The sequence below is a fragment of the Saccostrea echinata genome, unplaced genomic scaffold, assembly GCF_033153115.1.
Source record: "Saccostrea echinata isolate AGI-Se365-2 ecotype Australia unplaced genomic scaffold, CSIRO_AGI_Sech_v1 ptg000025l, whole genome shotgun sequence".
Lineage (NCBI taxonomy): Eukaryota > Metazoa > Mollusca > Bivalvia > Ostreida > Ostreidae > Saccostrea > Saccostrea echinata.
In genome coordinates, this window is record NW_026889774.1 from 4422501 (window position 1) to 4445662 (window position 23162).

The window sequence follows — 23162 nt, forward strand, 5'->3', positions numbered from 1 at the left end:
GCCAAAGTTACTCAGGTGAGCGATGTGGCCCATGGGCCTCTTGTTATTTAAGGGTTTGAGAGATATGATCCAGGCTGACAATCATGCCAAAATTTCCCTTTTGTGGGAAAGATATTTTCTTCTCAACATGCATCTATACTTATAAATTAATAAATTTTGCAAATAAACTCCTAAACGGGTGCACCAGAGTTCTTACTTACTCTTCTAAGAATACATTTATTTAGATACAAGATGATGTCCGTAAACTATATTTAGATTGCACTCGCATTGTAAGTATCGTATATTAAATTAAAAGTCTACTTTCATTTTCTATAAACAGCCATGAAATAGCAAAAAGGCGTTTCCGGTTGCGGATCTAAGTTACTGGCAATTTTCAATGAAACTGACAACAAGCAATCGTTTATTTATTTCATAAAATGTTATTACTGAATTATTCAATCAAAACTTGATTTAAATGATATAAAAGAAATAAGTTGTAATAACCGATTAAAAAGAAAAATGTGCAAATTATTTTCGTCATTCACCAATCTTAATATTGACGGAAGCTTCTAGAACATCGCATAGCATCGAGCCCGATGTTAAAAAGAAAAACAAGGCGCGATTATAGCATGAACATAAAAAAAGCTTTTGTGTGAATGGTCAGTTGTGGATATATTTATTTATCGAAAGACTTGCATATATGTACATGTAGTAGGTTTTCCTAATAAATTTATCGGTAAAATTTGTATATATTCCTCACTGAGAGCATCGTGGCAACGAACCCGAAGTACAATTTGTATTTCGTAATAAACTTGCTTACATGAAAAGAGAAAATTAATGAAAAGGATATTGTTCAAATACAATTATGCTGTAAAATTTTGTGCTTTAATCAATACATTCAGTTTTTTTTCTGAAAACAGTCTTTTGTATCAAATACTCGGCCTATTCATAGGGCGTCAAAAGCTAATTTTTACACAGGTACTTGGATCTTGGTTTATAAATATGTATGTACCTTACTGACATATGTAAAAAAAAAAAAAAGACCCAAGTAACTGTGAATTTTAAAAAAAAAATCAATTTATCAGTAAAATGTGCATATTCGCTGCTTCTATCCTTGACGGAAATGAAATAAGAGCATCTGAAGTACAATATCAATAACATAGTATAACAGGTTTCACAATAAACGTCAATTAATGAAATTGTTAAGTTTTACAAAAAAAGGGGGGTGGGGATTGGAGACGTACATCTACTTCGTGCGGGATTTTGAACAAAGTATTTCTTCCTGCTATAAGCCTATAGGCTGTCAGTAGAAACTACAATATATATATTTTTGGAATTTTTTTGTTGGTAGTTGTATAAATTCAATTTCCCGCGCTTGCGCGGGATTTCATCTAGTTAATTTAAAAGTTATGGCTGTACACAGTTTCAATGTGTTATTATCCGATGACCTTGAAGATATGACCTACAGTCAAGGTAATGACAATCCTTTTGGGCCATCAGCAACTACATGTACACACTCAAGTTTAAATTTATTCCAATGATGGGTTCCATGGTAGGCATGCATATTTAACTCACTTTTAGACATGTGACCTTGATCTGTAAGAAATGACATTGTTTCCTGCTTATTATACAGGTTTAGGAAAATGTTTCTAGTATTTCTTATGAAAAAGTAATAAATTAATTGTGATTTCTATTATAGGGCTGGGAGTGGCTGTAGTCATGGTGTCCACATTAGTAAGCCTATACTATGGAACAACATTAATTTGGGCAATGTACTTTTTGGTCCATCCATTATCATCTGCCAGTACTTGTAACAACACCGGAGGTAAGACTGAACACTATCCAATATAAAGATCACATTGTGATACACAGGGAAGTATATTTTGAAATTCAAATACTAGTGGTCTACCTACTCCCATGGTTTTTAGCTCTTCTGAGCCAAAGGCTCAAAGAGCTAATGCTATGGCCATTTGTGCGGTGTGCGGTGTGCGTAAACTTTTTAGAATATGGGCCATAACTCAAGAACCCCTTGGCCAATTATTGTCAAATTTGTCACAGGGTATCCTTGGCCCAAGGGCTCCCTTTTATACTAAAACTGGGGTTGTGACCCTTTAACAAGGGGAGATAATTAGGAAAATAGAAACAAAAGTACTGGTTGCTAAAAAATCTTCTTCTCAAGAACCACTGGGCAGATTATCACCAAACTTACACAAAAGGATGAGGATATGTTGTAGATTAAAATTTGCACGGGGATTTACCCTGGGGCAAAGGGCGTGGTCTCAAGGTCACTTCAAAGTTGACCAAAAATTACATTTTATTAAAATGTTGATATTTTGCTTACTATAAGGACTAGGATCATCAAATCTTGTCAGTTGGTGCATCTAAGGACCTCATATCATGTTGACTCAAAAGTAGGTCACGGTGACCTACTTTTCAAATATTGCGGCCATTCTTTTTCATAATGATTTAGAGGCATATTTTGAACAATTTAAGGCCTATGATCATCAAACTTTGTCAGTTGATGCATCTTGGGTCGTCAAAGTACGTCACTTAAAAAGTAGGTCACCTTGACCTACTTTTTGAATTTTATGGCTAATCTTTTTTAAAACAATTAAGGTCATTAATTCGAATACGGGGAGGCTTAGAATCATTAAATCTTGTAAGATGATGCCTCTTGGGGCCATAAAACATATTTATTAAAAAGTAGGTCACAGTGACCTACTTTTTTGAACTTTGCAGGCATTCGATTTCAAAGCGTTTTAGAGGCATAATTTGGACATTTTAAGTCCTATGATCATAAAACTTTGTAAGTTGAAGCATCTTGGGTCCTCAAAAAAGGTCAACTGAAAAGTAGGTCACCGTGACCTACTTTTCAATTTATATGACTATAATTAAATATTTCAGGTACTTATTGGCTTAGAATCATCAAACTTTGTCAGTTGATGCATCTTGGGTCTTCGGAGTAGGTCGACTAAAAAGTAGGTCACAGTGACCTACTTTTGAAAATTTATGGCATTAATTAAATATTTCGGGTACTAATTGGCTTAGAATCATCAAACTTTGTCAGTTGATGCATCTTGGGTCTTCAGAGTAGATCGACTAAAAAGTAGGTCACCGTGACCTACTTTTGAAAATTTATGGCTTTAATTAAATATTTCGGGTACTAATTGGCTTAGAATCATCAAACTTTGTCAGTTGATGCGTCATGGGTCTTCGGAGTAGGTCAACTAAAAAGTAGGTCACCGTGACCTACTTTCTGAAAATTTATGGCTTTAATAAAATATTTCGGGTACTAATTGGCTTAGAATCATAAAAACTTTGTCAGTTTATGCGTCATGGGTCCTCGGAGTACAACAACTGAAAAGTAGGTCACGGTGACCTACTTTTGAAATTTTATGGCTGTATTTAATATTTTCAGGAATTATTTGGCTTAGAATCGTCAAAATTTGTCAGTTGATGCATCTTTGGTCCTCGGAGTAGGTTGACTGAAAAAGAGGTCACTGTGACCTACTTTTGAAAATTTATGGCTGTAATTAAATATTTTGGGTACTTATTGGCTAGAATCATCAAACTTTGTCAGTCGATGTATCTTTGGTCCTCGGAGTATAGCAACTGAAAAGTAGGTCACGGTGACCTACTTTTGAAAATTTATGGCTTTAATTAAATATTACAGGTACTAATTGGCTTAGAATCATCAAACTTTGTCAGTTGATGCATCTTGGGTCCTTGGAGTAAAACAATTGAAAAGTAGGTCACTTTGACCTACTTATAAAATTTTATGATTATAATTTTAAAAAATATTTTAGGTATTGATTGGCTTAGAATCATCAAACTTAGTTGATGGGTCCTCAGAGAATGACAAGTGATAAGTAGGTCACCATGACCAACTCTCAGGTACTGATTGGCTTAGAATCATCTTGGGTTCTCAGAGTGTGAATTGGAATTTCAAGGGTTTATGTAAATATACAGGATACTTCGAGGCTTCAAATAGAAGTGATAGGTTGTACAGTTTATCAGAAGAGCGATTCAAGGCCCATGGGCCTCTTGTTAATCTTGGGACTAATTTGTGTGAAGAAAAGTACGAAAGCCCAGAAGGCTCATTCGAGATTCGAGTTTCGAAATACGAGATTCAAAATTCAAGATTCGAAATTCGAGTTTCGAGATTCAAGATCCAAACTAACCAATCAAAAACTGGTTTAAGATTCAATTACTCCCCTTTGTTAAGTTTTGACCTTCAAGAAATCGTTGAATATATTCAAACCGAAGAGGTCATTTGATTATATTACAATGCAAGAAAGAGTGTTATATATATTAGAATGGAATTAGAAAAAATATTGGGTTTTTGGTCTCCAAAATATGCTTAAAGAGCTAGTTTCACTTTATGCATAAAATGGCCCTGTCCTTCTATCAATTAATTGACTATCACCATCTGTCCCATTACATATATCAAAATAAAGTAGAGACTTAGTGCTCTCATTTCCTATAACAAAATTTCTTTTTGAGAATCCAGGTATCGGAAAACAGGCTTTGCGAAGAAGCAGTGTTCTTCAATTTAGCAGAAAACATGCGTATTGACTACATTCAGCAAAGAACTAAAATATGAGCACAGCCCACGATCCAAAAATTAAAACATGTTTTGTGATCGTCAGAAACAGATCTTTATTATGTAATTGCATATTTTGGATCAAAGGTTGTGCTCTATATGAAATATTGAAATAACACCTCAACTTTCGGCCACTTTTAAAGAAATTTACAGGATATGGAAAAATGACACATTTTATGACGTCATAATGCACTGACTAGAGGGAAAATTACGTCATGTTCAATACATACACTGTCACTAAGGGCCCAAGTTATAAATACTGCATTTTCAACCAAAACTGAGCAGTTTCGATTTTTCAGAAATTCTCAGGGCCAAAAAAGGCCCTAAGTGGCTCTTGCTCTTTATATTGTAACTTCTTAAACATTATAATAGATTTATATCAAGAATATCTATATCGTATTATCTACTTTGTTTATAGGATTGATGTCATAATAATAAATATTGTTCATTGGATTCAAAGAGCAAAGGGAGGGGGGAGGGGGCATATTGTAGTCGATGAGAATTATAAGTGTGCAATTAAACAAGTGACTAGCGATTAATGATAAATAGTAATACGGGTTTCAAAGTGGATATAGTTTGTGACAAGGTATTAGAAAGTGACCAGTGACCAATACGAGTTTTGAAGTGCAGTGGCGTAGCTTGGGGTCCATCAATGTGGAAGCATAAAATGCCGGGGGGGGGGGGGGGGGGGGGGGGGCACAAAGCCCCTGTGGGACCAAGGCGAAGTCCTGGGGACTCTGGCGGTGAAGCCCCTGGAAGCTGGTGCATTTTAGACAAGTGACGATCGACTTTAAAAAGGTTAATAACATTTTAAACCATAAAATGTTAAATGTTAGTTTGTTTTTTCTAAATACTTTTTTAGCAGCAGTTCTCCCAGATGTCCTTATTATTAGCCTGTTATAGGCCTACATGCATTTTACATATATTCAATGTTATACATCTTACACTAAGTATGTATTATCCATTATAAAATGCTTTTGAAATTTCAATCATACATGCATGTTTTCATGAACTTGAGTCTTATGAATTATATATAGAAATGATATTCATAAATTTAATATAAATTAAAAAATTAAAATATTAAACAAATAAAGCAAACCTTTTCTACAGTTCAGTATTTTCTTCACAGAGTGTTTCAAATTTATTTTTGAAAAGCATTGTAACTTTTTATGAATTCATTTTCCCCCACCGAACAATGTGGAAGCACGTGCTTCCATGCTTCAATGGAAGCTACGCCACTGAAGTGGATATAGTTTGTGACAAGGTATTAGAAAGTGACCAGTGACCAAGTTTGTGAAACCAAGAGACAGCCCCTTAAGTACGGATGGCTGAAATATATATGCTTAATAAAGATAATGATTTCTCTTTGTTTTGGCCCGTAGGAAATAATAAAATAAAAAATCACTGTAAAGCCCCCCCCCCCCCCCAAAAAAAAAAACCGGGGTTATCACGTTATTAGACGTTATTTTTGAAAGGACACAAGCATAAAGTTGCTATGTTTTCTATAGTAAATTATATCGGTAAGAAATATAAGGGGAATATGGGTGGGGGGAGGGAGAGAATGGCTATGTTGTTTATTTTATTACAACGGTAGACAAAGTCAGTGTCAATCTTGCGATGCATGGGCAAAATAATTATATATTCGATAATTATTTATAAGGAAACCGCTCGGGTCTCACAAGATACATAACCAATCAATACACAAGTTTCAATACATGATGTAATGGCCATAGAGAAAAAAAAAGATATAAAAGTACAGGTAAACTTCGGTATCTCGACATCGGATATGTCGACAACCTGGGATATGTCGACATCCTTCCGCGGTCCCGGCAGTATTTACTATATAAATGATTTGCAAAAACTCTGATATGTCGACTTCGGTAATGTCGACAACCCGGGTTATCTCGACGTATAATCACAGTCCCAAGAGCAAAATTTACCTGGCATATGTCGACATCGGCAATTTTCTGCTCTACTGAACCTAACTGTTTGTCAGATAGGGTCGCTCGTCACGCACGGACGACTCCAGGTATCTCGACGTCGTCAAAGTTTCACACCTTTCACACCCATGTTTTGACTGCACGCTGCTTAATTAATTTTATAGACTGTGTTTGTAGGTGAATCCCAAGCCCCTTCGGCGTCTTTGAGAAGTTAATTGAGCTTGGGTAATATCATTGCTAAATCTACACGATTCTGCGTAAATGTACAGAATGTTATTTATATCGAAACGTAACATAACTTTTAAATTTGAAAAAGATAACTAAATTACAATGAATAACAAACACACTGAAAAATTCAAACTAAGGAATTAAAAAAATGTTTTAATGATATTTTGTAGTTAAAATGTATTCAACAGGAAACAATCCAATTAACGACACGATTGACCGAATCAGTCGTAATTCGTGCATCTGTAACATCACTACGTTAGTTTAGATACACAAATCTCTTTAAAAAAAAATAATTTTAATGTACATTCTTCCTGAATGAAATAAGAAAAAAATAATCCGCATTTAATTTTTTTTACCGTATATCGGATGTCGACTTTATACGGTTCGAAGTTTATAGAGCGCATTTCGTATCCTGTTCTGACGAAAAGGCAAGTTACACGCGAATGCAGCTCAATGCTGTAACTTTGCGCTGAATCTTTGTGAATTTAGAAAGATTTCGATAAAGAACACGTTTTATAAATAAGATTTTTATAATAACTTCATAGATTTTTAATAAAAATAGAGGGAATTCTGAAATATGTTGAGCTACAGTCTATATTAAAGTCATGTACATATAATAAGCTTGTCTGTTTTTCTATGCAATGAAATCTTGGACGTCAAGTCTCAACTCGGATATCTCGACACCTCGGATATCTCGACATTTTCCGATGGTCCCGTCGATGTCGAGATAACGAAGTTTACCTGTATTTAATAATGATAAAAAATTAATTATTTTAACAAAACAGTGGACCCTCTATACACCTTTAGGACTTTGAAAAAATGGTATAGCCTAAAGGAGTACGTATTAAAATTACTTAGTTCATGTACGCCTTTTTAGTGTACACAGAAAATCTTGAAAGACATCGTAGTAGTGATAAAAAAAAATCGAGTTCGCTTTCCCAATGGTGTATATTCCATATAGGCAAAAAGACTGTAGCCTACTTGATGTAAAAAAAATTATTTATTTATACATGTATTTGGTTGAAAAATGGGGGAAAGGTGATCATAAATCTTATTTATTTACCAGTTACTAGAATATTTTTTCATCAAAGGCAATAAAAGTATTTTTAGCAATCCACACTTTTATGCCTATCCAACCTTTACAGTATACAAAACTTTTGATTTTTAGGTTGGGTTAGTAGGGAGTCAAACATAAAACATTTTAAAAATTATATAGATTATTCAGTAAAGAAGTTTCCATAATTTCCAAGCACTGTGTAAGGATTTTAAAATTTCTCAAATTTATTAAAAGTTGTTATGAAGATTTTAATTTCTGTATCATAAAAATATGTTTAAATGATTTAAAATTATATTCACTGGAAAAATGACAATGATAGATGTCTCCAAGATCGCAGCAAGTCCTCCGACCCCCCCGACCCCCCCCCCCCTTCTATTGAGAGGGGGCGACTCCCTCCTTGCCTATCCGCAATTCGGCAATGATGCGCTTTAGGTGAAATCTGTGCCTTCACATTAGCGTACACATTAGCCAAAGGGAATATATACCACTGTACCCCAATAGGAGAAATACATAAAAATTAAGCTTTCAATTAAGGCTTTTAATACTTGAATTAATTAAAAATTATATATACAATACAGACTGGAATTTATTTTATTCCATATCAAATAGTAGATCAGTCTAACTGCATGTGTAAAGACGATCCTTAGTATTTCATATCAATAATAATTATTTTCTCCCTCATCAATAATTTATGTACATACTGATTTCGCAATTCAAAGATAAGACCATATAATATTCTATATATGTATCTATTGTTTTGTTTAATGAGGAAAATAAGATTTTATACATATTTTTCAAAACATTACCCAAAATTCATTTCTATTTTGTTTTGATATATGTAAAATTTTTTCTTGCATTATTATTTAAGCAAATGACCCATTTGTTAACAATATATTCAGTGATTTCTTGATAGTGAAAACTTAATAAAGGGGAGTAATCAAATATTGAATCCGCCTTTTGATTGGTTATTTTGGATCTTGAATCTCGAAACTCGAATTTCGAATCTCGTATTTTAAAACTTGAATCTTGAATGAGCCTTCTGGGCCTTCGTAGGAAAGTAATATTCATATACATCGTAATATACAGTCAAGGTATATCATGGAGTTAACAAGATTCCAGTTTCCCAAGGCCAATACTATTTCCTTAAGTGAAGCAGAGGGAAATAGTCTTGGTCAAGGGAAACTGGAATCTTGCTAACTCCCTCAATAATATACTTTTCAACTGTTTTTATACTGATACAAATTTTGAAGGAGGGATTAGTTCACTTGACCATGTTGACTGATGCATGGCAAAATGGGGATTAGTTCATTCACTGCTATACTCCTACAGATATCAAACCAGGGATTCATAGCTCATGTGACTAATGCATAGAAAAACAACTAGGAATTAGTCCATTCATGGTGATTGCTAGGGAATTATTCACATCTAACAATCTAATTATATATAGGGGAAAAATCAGGAGAGGTATAATAAACACATATAATATCTGATGTTGAGTCTATATTATTTTTCCTTTTCATCATAAGGTTAGCTGGTTGATTAGATAGTACATGCCAGGTTCTTAAGTCAGATCCATTCTTAAATTTCATAATTATTGCATGATTGTTTTTCTGAACTAATGATGTTGTTTCTGAATATCTCCTATTTCATAGTTTTTATACTAAGTAAACCGTAATGATATTCATTAAATAAAACCCTTAGTCAGTATGGTTTTTATGCCCCGCCATGAATATGGCCGGGGCATACAGTGTTTGTCATGTCCATCTTCCGTCCTTCTGTCCTTCCGTCACACTTTGCGTTTAGCTCTGTTCAAAGCTCAGTTTCAAAGAAACTATCCAAGATATTTTTATCAAACTTCATATGCTGATAGATATTGATGAGAGCTATACAACTGCATCAACATTTTTTGACCTTGACCTTTCCTTTGACCTTGACCTCACTTTTCTTAAATTAGTGTTTAGCTCAGTTTTAAAGATACCATTCAAGATAGTGTAATCAAACTTCATATGTTTATACATACTGATGTAAGTTATTCAATTGCATCAACATTTTTTGACCTTGACCTTTCTTTTGACCTTGACCTCACTTTTCTTAAATTAGTGTTTAGCTCAGTTTTAATGAAACCATTCAAGATATTTTTAACAAACTTCATATGCTGAATATACTGATGAGAGCTATTCAACTGCATCAATATTTTTTACCTTGACCTTTCCTTTGACCTTGACCTCACTTTTCTTAAATAAGTTTTTAGCTCAGTTTTAAAGATACCATTCAAGATAGTGTTATCAAACTTCATATGCTGATACATACTGATGAGAGCTCTTCAACTGCATCAACATTTTTTGACCTTGATCTTTCCTTTGACCTTGACCTCACTTTTCTTTAATTAGTGTTTAGCTCAGTTTTAAAACCATTCTTAATATTTTTATCAAACTTCATATGCTAATACATACTGATGTAACCTTTTCAACTGCATAAACAATTTTTGACCTTGACCTTTCATTTGACCTTGACCTCACTTTTCTTAAATTTGTGTCAAACTTCATATGCTGATACATACTAATGTAAGCTATTCAACTGCATCAATATTTTTTCACCTTGACCTTTCCTTTGACCTTGACCTCACCTTTCTCAATTTGTTTTAAAATGTTGCATTACTAATATACCCTCAGCGGGGCATTTATGTCCTATGGACATATTTCTAGTTTTTTTCAATGACAGTACAAAGCCTTGTATGAATGAATGGTTTCTGCCTTGTTTAGTGACAGATGATAGCTTGTAATTATAATATCCTTTAATTTCCATTGGTCAGTCAAACAAATCTTGATGAAAATTGGTAAAAATTAAAGCAGGGTTTGACACTAAGGCACATCCGACCGACCCAGTCTAGTAAATGAGTGGTCTGGTCGTGTAAAATGTTCGTGAACTAGACCTACTGGTCGTGTGTATGAAATAAATGATAACCCTTATTTCAGTTTTTCAAATAAATATTCTAAAATGTTTTTTATTTTTTTCTAAATTCTTATTTGTCTGATAGTAAACATCACCCATCGCTCTGTAAAAGAAAACTTTTCCTCATGATACAATTGCTATTTTTAGCCCGTCTGTAATAGACAAGTTGCGATGGGAACTAGCTTCGTTCAGTATTTAAAATTAGTATGAAGCTATTGAATGATATATTCTTTAATTCACAATGTATTTATATTTAGGGTAATTATATTTATACTAAGTTCATTGATTGTTCCTTAATTAAGGCTTATAATATTTGTGTGTCATGCTTAACCCAACTTAATGGCTAACAACTTATGGAAGAGTCTGTCAGAATATATCTGAACAGGTGTGAGAGACGGTATCTTTATTGAAGTATGGTTTTGAAACTTTTTTTTCATTATAATTATTAGCAGTTTATAAAAAGTGAATTTTCAAGTTTGGTCAGGGCTAGTGATTTTATGGTCAGGGCTAGTAAAAATTATTGGAAGTAGCTCGACAGGTCTAGTACTCATAAAAGTTAATGTCAAACCCTGTAAAGTTATGGTAATTAACACATAATCATTTCCTAATTACCAAGGTACCTTATATTAAGTTGTTCTGAAAGGCCAGAGTTTGGCTATTTGGTAAAAATCAGGTGCAGGCATGACTAGGATAAAAAAAAGGTATAGGATAGAAAAAAGGTATTGTCATGCAGCCTTCAATGTCTTATTTATTCAAATCCGGACTATATAATAAAACAATTATGGACTCTTTCGGTGGTGAATATGGTTTGTTATTCACCAGACAAACCAAATATTAAGAAACTGTTCAATAAATAATTATACCCCCCGCAAACGAAGTTTAGGGGGTATATAGGAATCACCTTGTCCGTCTGTCTGTCTAGCTGTGCAAACATGTCCTGTCCGTATCTTTCTTACGGAGGAACATTAGAATCTACTACTTCACACAAAGATTGCTCATGACCTGAGGGTGTGTCATGATCTTGACCCAAGGTCATTTGGGCAAGTTCAAGGTCACTGAAAGAAAAAGTTCATAATTGGTGTCCGGCCTATATCTTCTTATGGATAAACTTGGTGAGTTCCCATTTTACACAAAGATGGCTTATGACCTGAGGATGTGTCATGACTTTGACGTAAGGTCATTTGGGCATGTTCAAGGTCACTGAAAGAAAAAGTTCATAATTTGTGTCTGGCTGTATCTTTTTTATGGAGAATAATGTTGGGATGTTGGGAGTTTCCACTTCACACAAAGATTGTGTATGACCTGAGGGTGTGTCTTGATCTTGACCTATAGTCACTGTAGAAAAAATGGATAAATAATGCATCCATACTTTCAATAGAGGAATACTTGAAAAATTGTTATTTATTTTTTCAATGTAATAAAAAAAAATGTTATTATAAGTATTGATGTTTTATAAGGCTGCGCCTTAGTTTCATTCATTAAAAATTATAATGAGCAATTACCGGTAAATTTTCACTCTAAATGTTTAAACAAATTGTGAACACCTCTTGGATCCATCAAATACTAGTATTAGTGACTTGGCACCTTCCTTGAAAAAACCCTGTGAGGGGTATTTGTCCATTTTGGACAGTTCTAGTTTAAAAATGATTTACTTCTGTTTCTGTGCCAAATTTCATGTAACTATGAATCAAATTTTTCAGATATTCTTTGCTCTACAAACGTCCAGATAGACAGAGAGCTGACGAGTGTCAATACATCATCTAGATTCCCATATGTTCTTTCTACTGTAGGAAGTATACATTTATAGTAAGTATTTTGACAAGTTGTCATGCAATGAAGTTTATTAGAGTTGCTCTTTAGAATTATTATTTTAGAAGTTTATGAATGTTTGTAGAAATATTTTATTTTTGCCACAGAAGGTAATAGATCTTGCTGGAAGGGAATGGAATATTTTTTCATGGTTTTACACTATTTTCTTTGTGTTAGTTAACCTGCTGATATTCAGCTTAATATTTAAAAATAGTGAAAGTCAACTCATAGGATTTTACATGTGAAGGACAAAGATCCAAGGGCAGTTAATTTGAATGGGCCATGAAGTCACTAAAGCTGACATGGAAATCATATGTTTAATTGCCAATTTAATCCTGCTTTTTTTAGTTCACCTCAACCTCAGTATTGGGGTCAGCATCCAAGGTTTAAGTTTTTAAAGCAGATTTTAAATGTGCTTCATGGTACCAGTCAGGTTTCAGATACTGCACATGCATCTAATCAGCCAATAAGAATGACCAGGTTAATGTTGTTGGAGCAGGTTAATTTTTTGGGATCAGATCTCTTTCCTAAGCTTCTACAGGCCCTATCTGAACCAACCTTGCAGTGGTGGTGCATCTAGGGATGCACTCTGCTAGACTTGCTTTGGATACTGGATCTGTCCTCCAATTTCTGGATGAGTGATAAGGTTGCAGTTTTTAGAGTAAGTCCGAGGTCCCACCTAGACCAAACTTGCAAGGATAATGCATTTAGGGATGCACACTACCAGACTTGCTTTGGATGTTCATGCTGGATATCTGATCCACATTTTACAGATGATTGAGTAGTTTAAGATTTTGAACCTGAGGTCCGCTCCCAAGTAACTACTCTGCATGAATGTTGTATCATACAGTGTCACATTACCGGGACATTGATTTGATGCAAGTCTGCACATTACTTTTAGATAATATTTGATGAGGAGAGTTTCATAATTATGATACTTACCATCATGTTTATTCATTTTCAGTTACAATTGCTATATTGCATTCAAGGGTTACTGATTGATTCATTAATTGTTTTGCAGCCAGGATATACTACAGGTGTCAGCTGGAATAGGTCACACTGGCCATCTTGTATGGTACTTTGTCGTCTGTCTTGTGATACTGTGGGCTGTTATATTCATCATCCTCATTCTAGGACCAAGATCTCTGGGAAAAGTAAGACATTACACTAATTAAATGCATTATGTGGAATCATTTTAATCATTGTTTATGTAATTGAGACTCGACAATAGGGAGTGTAGTGATACCCTTAGAAGTATCATCTTTTTCCATATCATGCCTGATCTCTGTCATTTCAGTGACATACTTTTCTGCCTATAGTCTTAAATCTTTCTTTAATTACCATATGTACATCAAAGCTCCAGAAAAGTGATGTCTATCTCCTGCAGTGTGCTTAATGATTTGGTTTCAATTTTATTTTCTGTGGCAACAAAAAATAATTAGTACAGGTAAACTTCGGTATCTCGACATCAGATATATGAACAACCTGGGATATGTCGACGTCCTTCCACGGTCCGGGCAGTATTTACTATATAAATGATTTGCAAAAACTCTGATATGTCGACCTCGGTAATGTCGACAACCCGGGTTATCTCGACGTATTTTCACAGTTCCAAGAGCAAAATTTGCCTGGTATATGTCGACATTGGCAATTTTCTGCTCTACTGAACCTAACTGTTTGTCAGATAGGGTCGCTCGTCACGCAAGGACTACTCCGGGTATCTCGACGTCGTCAAAATTTCACACCTTTCACACCCATGTTTTGACTGCACGCTGCTTAATTAATTCTATGGACTGTGTTTGTAGGTGAATCCCAAGCCCCCTTGGTGTCTTTGAGAAGTTAATTGCATAATGTTCAGCTTGGGTAATATCATAGTAAATGTACATGATTCTGCGTAAATGTACAGACGGTTATTTATATCGAAACCTAACATAACTTTTAAATTTGAAAATGGTAATTAAATTACAATGAATAACAAACACACTGAATAATTCAAACTAAGGAATTAAAAGGTTTTTTAATGATATTTTGTAGTTAAAATCATACTTGCCAACCTCCAACATGTAAAAATCTGGTCATGACCAGATTTGGAAAGTAAAAAATCTGGTCATAACGCGTAACGACATTCACGACATATCTACCATGATTAAATTATAATGTATTTTATATAAGTATTTATGTATTGATAATTCTTTTATTAAACAGAGGCTTGAACTTACAATGACAAAAAAATAATATATATTGATTAAATTTACATGTTAAAAAAGAGCATTGAAGGTTTCAGTATTGACCTGAATTAAGTGTGCATTTTTCTTAAAAGAAGCCTTTTCATAATCTGCATCGCTTATTTGAAGCATATGTTTGTGCTAAATTTGAAAGTATTACAATTTTGGTTTTGAAGTTATTTTTCCTCTCCCGAATTAATTAACAAGTGCAATATGTATCAAATGTACAGTTAGGCCTACACCATCTTCCATCACTTTTATTTTATCTAATGAAAGTTGTTTTCCGAGAGTCCTTGATATGTACATAAATATCGTTTATATTTTTCTTGGTTCAATTTGTTCCTGCTGGCCCTGATAACGATCTATAGTTCTATCGGAAGCCATTTTAAATTGACTTCAAACCCTGATTTGTCAAAACAACTCGCGGGTAATTGTTTACACCTGCACTGATAATTTACTGGTACACGGCCTACTGAACATAGCCATCGGCATTGTTTACGTAGATCCAAGCTTGGGTTGCAACTGGAAGTTAAAAGTGCAACCTAATTTTCGAACCAAATTCGGAAATCGGGAGATTTTCGGGTTGTTTGGCAAAAATCGGGAGAAAAGCATGACCCGCTGTGTCATAAAAAATAATCGGGTTAAGGGTCGAAAAATCGGGTGTAACCCGACAAAATCGGGTGAGTTGGCAACTATGGTTAAAATGTATTCAACAGGAAACAATCCAATTAACGACACGATTGACCGAATCAGCGGTAATTCATGCTTCTGTAACATTACTACGTTAGTTTAGATACACAAATCTCTTTAAAAAATTAAGTTTAATGTACATTCTTCCTGAATGAAATAAGAAAAAAGTAATCTGCATTTAATTTTTTCCGTATATCGGATGTCGACTTTGTATGGTTTGAAATTTATAGAGCGCATTTCGTATCCCGTTCTGACAAAAAGGCAAGTTACACGCGAATGATGTAACTTTGCGCTGAATCTTTGTGAATTTAGAAAGATTTCGATAAAGAACACGTTTTATAAACAAGATTTTTAAAATAACTTCTTAGATTTTTTATAAAAATAGAGGGAATTCTGAAATATCTTGAGCTACAGTCTATATTAAAGTCATGTACATATAATAAGCTTGTTTGTTTTGCTATGCAGTGAAATCTTGGACGTCAAGTCTCAACTCTGATATCTCGACACCTCGGATATCTCGACATTTTCCGATGGTCCCGGCGATGTCGAGATAACGAAGATTACCTGTATTACTTTTCACTTTTTAGCTCACCTGAGCTGAAAGCTCAAGTGAGCTTTTCTGATCACCTGTTGTCCGGCGTCCGTCCGTCTGTCCGTCTGTCTGTCTGTCTGTCTGTCTGTCCGTCCGTCTGTAAACTTTTCACATTTTCAACTTCTTCTCAAGAACCATTGAGCCAATTTTAACCAAAGTTGGTACAGAGCATCCTTGGGTGAAGGGGAGTTTAAATTATTAAAATGAAGGGCCAACCCCCCTTACAAGGGGAGATAATCAGGAAAGATAAAAATTGGGTGGGGTCATTAAAAAATCTTCTTCTCAAGAACCACTGGGCCAGAAAAGCTGAAACTTATGTGGAAGCATCCTTGGGTAGTGTAGATTCTAAATTGTTCAAATCATGGCCCCTGGGGGTAGAGCGGGGCCACAATAGGGAATCAAAGTTTTACATTGAAATATATAGGCAAAATCTTTGAAAATCTTCTTCTCAAGAACCACTGAGCCAGAAAAGCTGAAATTTTTGTGGAAGCATCCTTGGGTAGCGTAGATTCAAAATTCTTCAAATCTTAGCCCCCAGGGGTAGGGCGGGGCCACAATAGGGAATCAAAGTTTTACATTGAAATATATAGGCAAAATCTTTGAAAATCTTCTTCTCAAGAACCACTGAGCCAGAAAAGCTGCAACTTATGTGGAAGCATCCTTGGGTAGTGTAGATTCTAAATTCTTCAATTCATGGCCCCCGGGGGTAGGGCGTGGCCGCAATGAATATTACATAGGGGAGGTCTTGTGAAGAACAGCAGGGCCAAAGTAACTCAGATGAGCGTTGTGGCCCATGGGCCTCTTGTTTTGATGTTCCTTTGATCTGTGGTATTATACCTAGTAGTAATTTGTATAGGGATTGACATGTTTTTTTTGTGTGGCGATGCTTTGCTTTGCAATGCCCTTGCTTTGTAAATGTCATGCTTTATTTAATATTTTTGATGTTCAAAGATTGTTATTCTGGTAAACATCAAGCCATAGTAACCACCCAAAGAGTCCATACTGGTGCTTTGTTATATAGTCCAATATTGAATAAATAAGACACTGATTGATCGTTATTGTTTAACTCCGAGTTGGAATAAGACACTGAAGGCTGCATGATGACACCATTTTAATTTATAAACTTTCATTTCAGTAAAGACATAAAATTGTCAACATTACAAATTATAACTTCTGTGTTTTCCTACCATTGTGTAAGACAACATTTCCCATCATAAGGTATAGATAATAATTAGCTACAGGCTTGCAAAATGGTTTTCCAGCCAGTGATTTTTCTACACTCAATTTAGGTCCGAATATCGGCCCTTTCCCCTCTTAAAAATTACCGATTTTTTCCCAATTTTCAACTGCTTTTTTCCCAAAATCAAAACGTATTGTTTTGGTTTAATTGAATTTTTTATGTACGACTTATCTAAAATGGAACGCTATTGTTTTGGTCATTCGGACGCTTAAAATAACGACGAAAAACAACAGTTTAATTGTGTGTTTGCAAGACTTGGAAAATTGATCATGTGGAAGTCAAACTTTTGTGTCAATACATCGTAAGAAATTTAAATATGCATGTGAATCTGTTAAGCATAGCTTTATTTGTAATTTGCAAGTACTAGTAGTTCTACAACAAGTGTCCTTGATTTCACGAAAATTAAACTGTTTCTTCATCCTGCAGAGACTGGCATTGCAGAGAAATATGCGATACAGCAATACATGCTTGTAAATAGTGTCAAGATTATTCCATCTCCAATGCGATCAATAACGAGAAATCAGGAATGATTTTTTTTTTCTCAATTTATAATTCTACCATAATGGTAAAAAAAAAAAAAAAGGATATCTATAGGACAATCAAAATACAAAAATGAAAGAAAATTAAAATGTAGAACTGTCCATTTTGTTGAACTTGAAAAATTTTGTAGCAAATAAATTCAATAAATGATATTACATTTACTTATTATTTTATTTTACTTGTCAATATGAAGGTTAATTACAATCTTATTGTTTTTTCCCAATTTGACACAAATGTCGACAATTTTTCCCAATTGAAAAGGCACAGGCCCCTTTTAAAAATTGTAGAAAAATCACTGCCAGCTCGGATACACAGCTGGCTTGATTGGTTCAAGCATTGCTATAATAACATTTGAGCTGCAAACCCTTACCATTTTAGCGTAAGGCTTATGGAGTGAAAATGAAAAATAAGCCTAGTAATGATTTCTCTTTTTAGCTCACCTGATCCGAAGGCTCAAGTGAGCTTTTCTGATCACATTTTGTCCGTCGTCCATCCGTCCGTCTGTCCGTCTGTCTGTCCGTCTGTCTGTCTGTCCAGCAGTACGTCCGTCTGTAAACTTTTCACATTTTTGACTTCTTCTCAAGAACCACTGGGCCAATTTTGACCAAACTTGGTACAAAGCATCCTTGGGTGAAGGGGAATTTAAATTGTTAAAATGAAGGGCCAAGTCCCCTCACAAGAGGAGATAATCAAGAGAAGACAAAAATAGGGTGGGGTCATTAAAAATCTTCTTCTCAAGAACCACAGGGCCAGTAAAGCTGAAACTTATATGGAAGCATCCTGGGGTAGTGTAGATTCTAAATTGTTCAAATCATGACCCCCGGGGGTAGGGCGGGGCCACAATGTGGAATCAATGTTTTACATAGAAATATATAGGAAAAATCTTTAAAAATCTTCTTCTCAAGAACCACTGGGCCAGAAAAGCTAAAACTTATATGGAAGCATCCTGGGGTAGTGTAGATTCTAAATTGTTCAAATCATGAACCCCGGGGGTAGGGCGGGGCCACAATAGGGAATCCAAGTTTTACATTGAAATATTTATAAAAAATCTTCTTCTCCAGAACCACTGGGCCAGAAAAGCTGAAACTTATATGGAAGCATCCTGGGGTAGTGTAGATTATAAATTGTTCAAATCATGACCCCCGGGGGTAGGGCGGGGCCACAATAGGGAATCCAAGTTTTACATTGAAATATATAAGAAAAATCTTAAAAAATCTTCTCAAGAACCACTGGGCCAGAAAAGCTGAAACTTATATGGAAGCATTCTGAGGTAGTGTACATTATAAATTGTTCAAATCATGACCCCTGGGGGTAGGGCGGGGCCACAATAGGGAATCCAAGTTTTACGTTGAAATATATAAGAAAAATATTTACAAATCTTCTTCTCAAGAACCACTGGGCCAGAAAAGCTAAAACTTATATGGAAGCATCCTGGGGTAGTGTAGATTCTAAATTGTTCAAATCATGAACCCCGGGGGTAGGGCGGGGCCACAATAGGGAATCCAAGTTTTACATTGAAATATTTATAAAAAATCTTCTTCTCCAGAACCACTGGGCCAGAAAAGCTGAAACTTATATGGAAGCATCCTGGGGTAGTGTAGATTATAAATTGTTCAAATCATGACCCCCGGGGGTAGGGCGGGGCCACAATAGGGAATCCAAGTTTTACATTGAAATATATAAGAAAAATCTTAAAAAATCTTCTCAAGAACCACTGGGCCAGAAAAGCTGAAACTTATATGGAAGCATTCTGAGGTAGTGTACATTATAAATTGTTCAAATCATGACCCCTGGGGGTAGGGCGGGGCCACAATAGGGAATCCAAGTTTTACATTGAAATATATAAGAAAAATATTTACAAATCTTCTTCTCAAGAACCACTGGGCCAAAAAAGCTGAAACTTATATGGAAGCATCCTGGGGTAGTGAAGATTCTAAATTGTTCAAATCATGACCTCCGGGGGTAGGGCAGGGCCACAATAGGGAATCCAAGTTTTACATTGAAATATTTAAAAAAATTCTTAAAAAATTTTCTCAAGAACCACTGGGCCAGAAAAGCTGAAACTTATATGGAAGCATCCTGAGGTAGTGTAGATTATAAATTGTTCAAATCATGACCCCCGGGGGTAGGGTGTGACAGAATACATATTACAAGGGAGAAAATCTGTTGAAGAACAGCAGGGCCAGATATACTCAGGTGAGCGTTGTGGCCCATGGGCCTCTTGTTATTGTTCCAGTTTTCTATTTCTACATTAAAAGTTTTAAATACCAGAATTTTCCTAGCTGTCCACCTTCAGTTTTCACTATCATTATAAAAGAAATGAATCCTTGCTCACATTGTCATTGTGCGTTTCCATGCAAACCTGCTATCTAAATTTTTGCATTGAATAAAAAAAGAAAATTAAAATTTTTCAGTCCTATAAAAATCATCCACAAAAAAAATCTGCAGCAACCAGTTGCTTAAACAGCTCGATTTTTCATTTTATGACGTTGGCAGCTCTATTACATTGTTTAAGGTGGTGTTTGTGATGCACTCACACTGACCTTCTGATGGATACAGCTTCAAATCAGGTTAATATTTAGTTTTATATGAACTATTTGCTCTTGTATAGATTATTAGTGTATAGGGACTATAAATAGACTATATAATAAGTTGAATTAATGAATAGTCTATCAGTACTTCATTATATGGATATTATACCCATGTTTTGTTGATAAAGTATTGTTACAGTGTCTTAATTCATTTATTTATGAATATTTACATTCAATTACAAGCTAAGCACTTCTAGAAGAAGTGTACTTATTGAATCCATCATGTCCTACATGTCGTAATGTTTCATTGTAATTAATAAAAAGATATAAATAAATGTTAATTAAAACATATGTCAAGCATTGAGTGTTAAAGTATTTTTTTTTTCTCTGAGAATTTTCTATTCAATACACAATGCCGGCCAATACAGGACTTCAAAGTCACTTGTTGAATCCTAGAGAATGATTCAAGTACATCATAATATTTAATCATAATATCTGATGTGTGACTTGCCCCCATCCTTTCATTTAAATTTTAAAAAATGTTTCAAAAAAAAAAAAAAAGATCCATGTCTTTTTTTTTTTTTTTTTTTTTTTTTGCATTTTATACACAACTAATATCTGTCCTTACTTTGTGTTTATAGGCGGTGTACATAACGTATGGACTAGCACAAGTGTTAGCAGTGTCACTAATGGTCCACCTTTGTACAGAAGACGGGGCTCTCCGAGGGATCAAAGGCTTCCTGAACATGAAGTGGGACGTTCTAGGTAATCTGGAGGTTAGCTGACTTTCTGTTATGCTAGGCTGAATACACAGTGAACCTCTATGTATAGTTTCCTCCTTTTGGAGATTTTGACAATGTTGCTGTCATATTTGAGTTGTCTGATTTACAATACACTTGATCTTCAGTATCTTGAACACCAATATCTCAAATACCATGGATGTGTGGAATTGAGTTTGCATCTAAACTACCTTTTTAGCTCACCTGAGCCAAAGGCTCAAGTGAGCTTTCCTGATCAAAGAGGGTCCAGTGTCTGTCTGTCGTCTGTAAACTTTTCTCATTTTCGACTCTTTCTCAAGAACCACTGGGCCAATTTCAACCAAACTTGCCACAAAGCATCCTTGGGTGAAGGGGATATAAGTTTTTTCACAGGAAGCGCCATGCTCTCTTTTCAAGGGAAGACTAAGAATTTGTGAAAACTTGGTGGCATCTTTTAAAAATCTTCTCAAGAACCACTGGGCAAGAAAAGATGAAACTTACGTGAAAGCTTCACTATACTCCATATTAAAGTTTGTTCATATCATAACCCCTGGGGGTAGGGCAGGGCCACAAGAGGGGTTAGAAGTTTTACATAGGAATATGTAGGAAATGTAGGAAATGTCTTTAAAAATCTCCTCAAGATTAGCAAAGCCATGATTAGTCATATTATTATAGAAGTATCCTCAGGTTGTGAAGATTCAAGTGTGTTCCAGTCATGACCCCTGGGGGTAGGGCAGGACCACAACAGGGGGTCAAATCTAAACTTTTCAATACTGAACTGATTTCTGCTTTTTCCTAGCCAATGTGCTCAAGTGAGTGATGTGGCCCATTAAACAATACAAATTTTGATGTATAGGGAATTAAAAATAAAATGAGGCTGTAAGGAAAAGTATTTCTTGTATGTTTTGTAAGAATAGCATATCATCTTGCTATGGAATGGAACCAAAATGATGATAAAAATAAAATCTTGAACTTTGAATTTATTTTGAAGCATACATGCATGTAGTTGAAAACTATATTTAGCTCACCTGACCTGAAAGCTCAACTGAACTTTCTCGACAACCACTGGGCCAATTTCAACCAAACCTGCCACTAGGCATTCTTGGGTAAAGGGGATTCAAGTTTGTTCAAATGAGCCCGCCACACTCTCTTTCAAGGGGAAATAATTAAGAATTGGTGAAAATTTGGTGGTATCTTTTGAAAAACTTCTTCATAAGAACCAACGGGTCCAAAGAGATAAAACTTATTTGAAACCTTCTTTACATAGTGTAGATTCAAGTTTGTTCAAATCATGAGCCCCAGGGGTTTGATGGGGCCACAATGGGAGATCAAAGTTTTACATAGGAATACTGTATATTAGGAAAAAATCTTCTCAAGAACAGCAAAGCCATGATTAGTCATATTGATATGGAAGCATCCTCCATAAGAATATATAGGAAAAAAATCTTCTCAAGAACAGCAAAGCCATGATTAGTCATATTGCTATGGAAGCATCCTCAGGTGGTGTAGATTTAAGTTTGTTCAAGTCATGTGTAGACATATTGATATGGAAGCAGGCATGATCCTCAGGTAGTGTAGATAAAGTTTTGAACAAATCATGACCCCCCAGGGATTGGGTGGGGCCACATTGGGGGATCAAAGTTTTAAATAGGAATATATAGGAAAAAATCTTTAAAAATCTTCTTCTCAAGAACAGCAAAGTCATGTATAGACAAATTGATATGGAAGCATCCTCAGGTAGTGTAGATTCAACTTTGGTCAAATCATGAACCTGGGGATTGAGTGGGACCACAATGGAGGATCAAAGTTTATTCATAAGTAGGAATAAACATTTTAAAATCTCCTCAAGAATAGCAAAGCCATAATTAGTCATATTGATGTGGAAGCATCCTTGGGTAGTGCAGATTTAAGTTTGATCAAATCATGGCCCCCTGGGGTAGGGTTGGGCCACAATGTGCTATCAGAGTTTAACATACAGTATATTATAGGGAAAAAGTTCTTTTTCTCAAGAAGAGTAA

General features: G+C 35.0%; 1 protein-coding gene across 3 annotated transcripts in view; it reads left to right on the forward strand.

Moving 5' to 3' along the window:
- Positions 1 to 23162, forward strand: part of LOC133191891 (uncharacterized) — a 97139-nt gene that overhangs the window by 26156 nt on the left and 47821 nt on the right. For all 3 annotated transcript variants that reach the window (XM_061327634.1, XM_061327635.1, XM_061327637.1), the window contains 4 exons: positions 1679 to 1804; positions 12460 to 12565; positions 13590 to 13722; positions 21028 to 21162. In XM_061327634.1, the coding sequence (XP_061183618.1) occupies positions 1679 to 1804; positions 12460 to 12565; positions 13590 to 13722; positions 21028 to 21162 (500 nt within the window). The remainder of the gene's footprint in view (positions 1 to 1678; positions 1805 to 12459; positions 12566 to 13589; positions 13723 to 21027; positions 21163 to 23162) is intronic.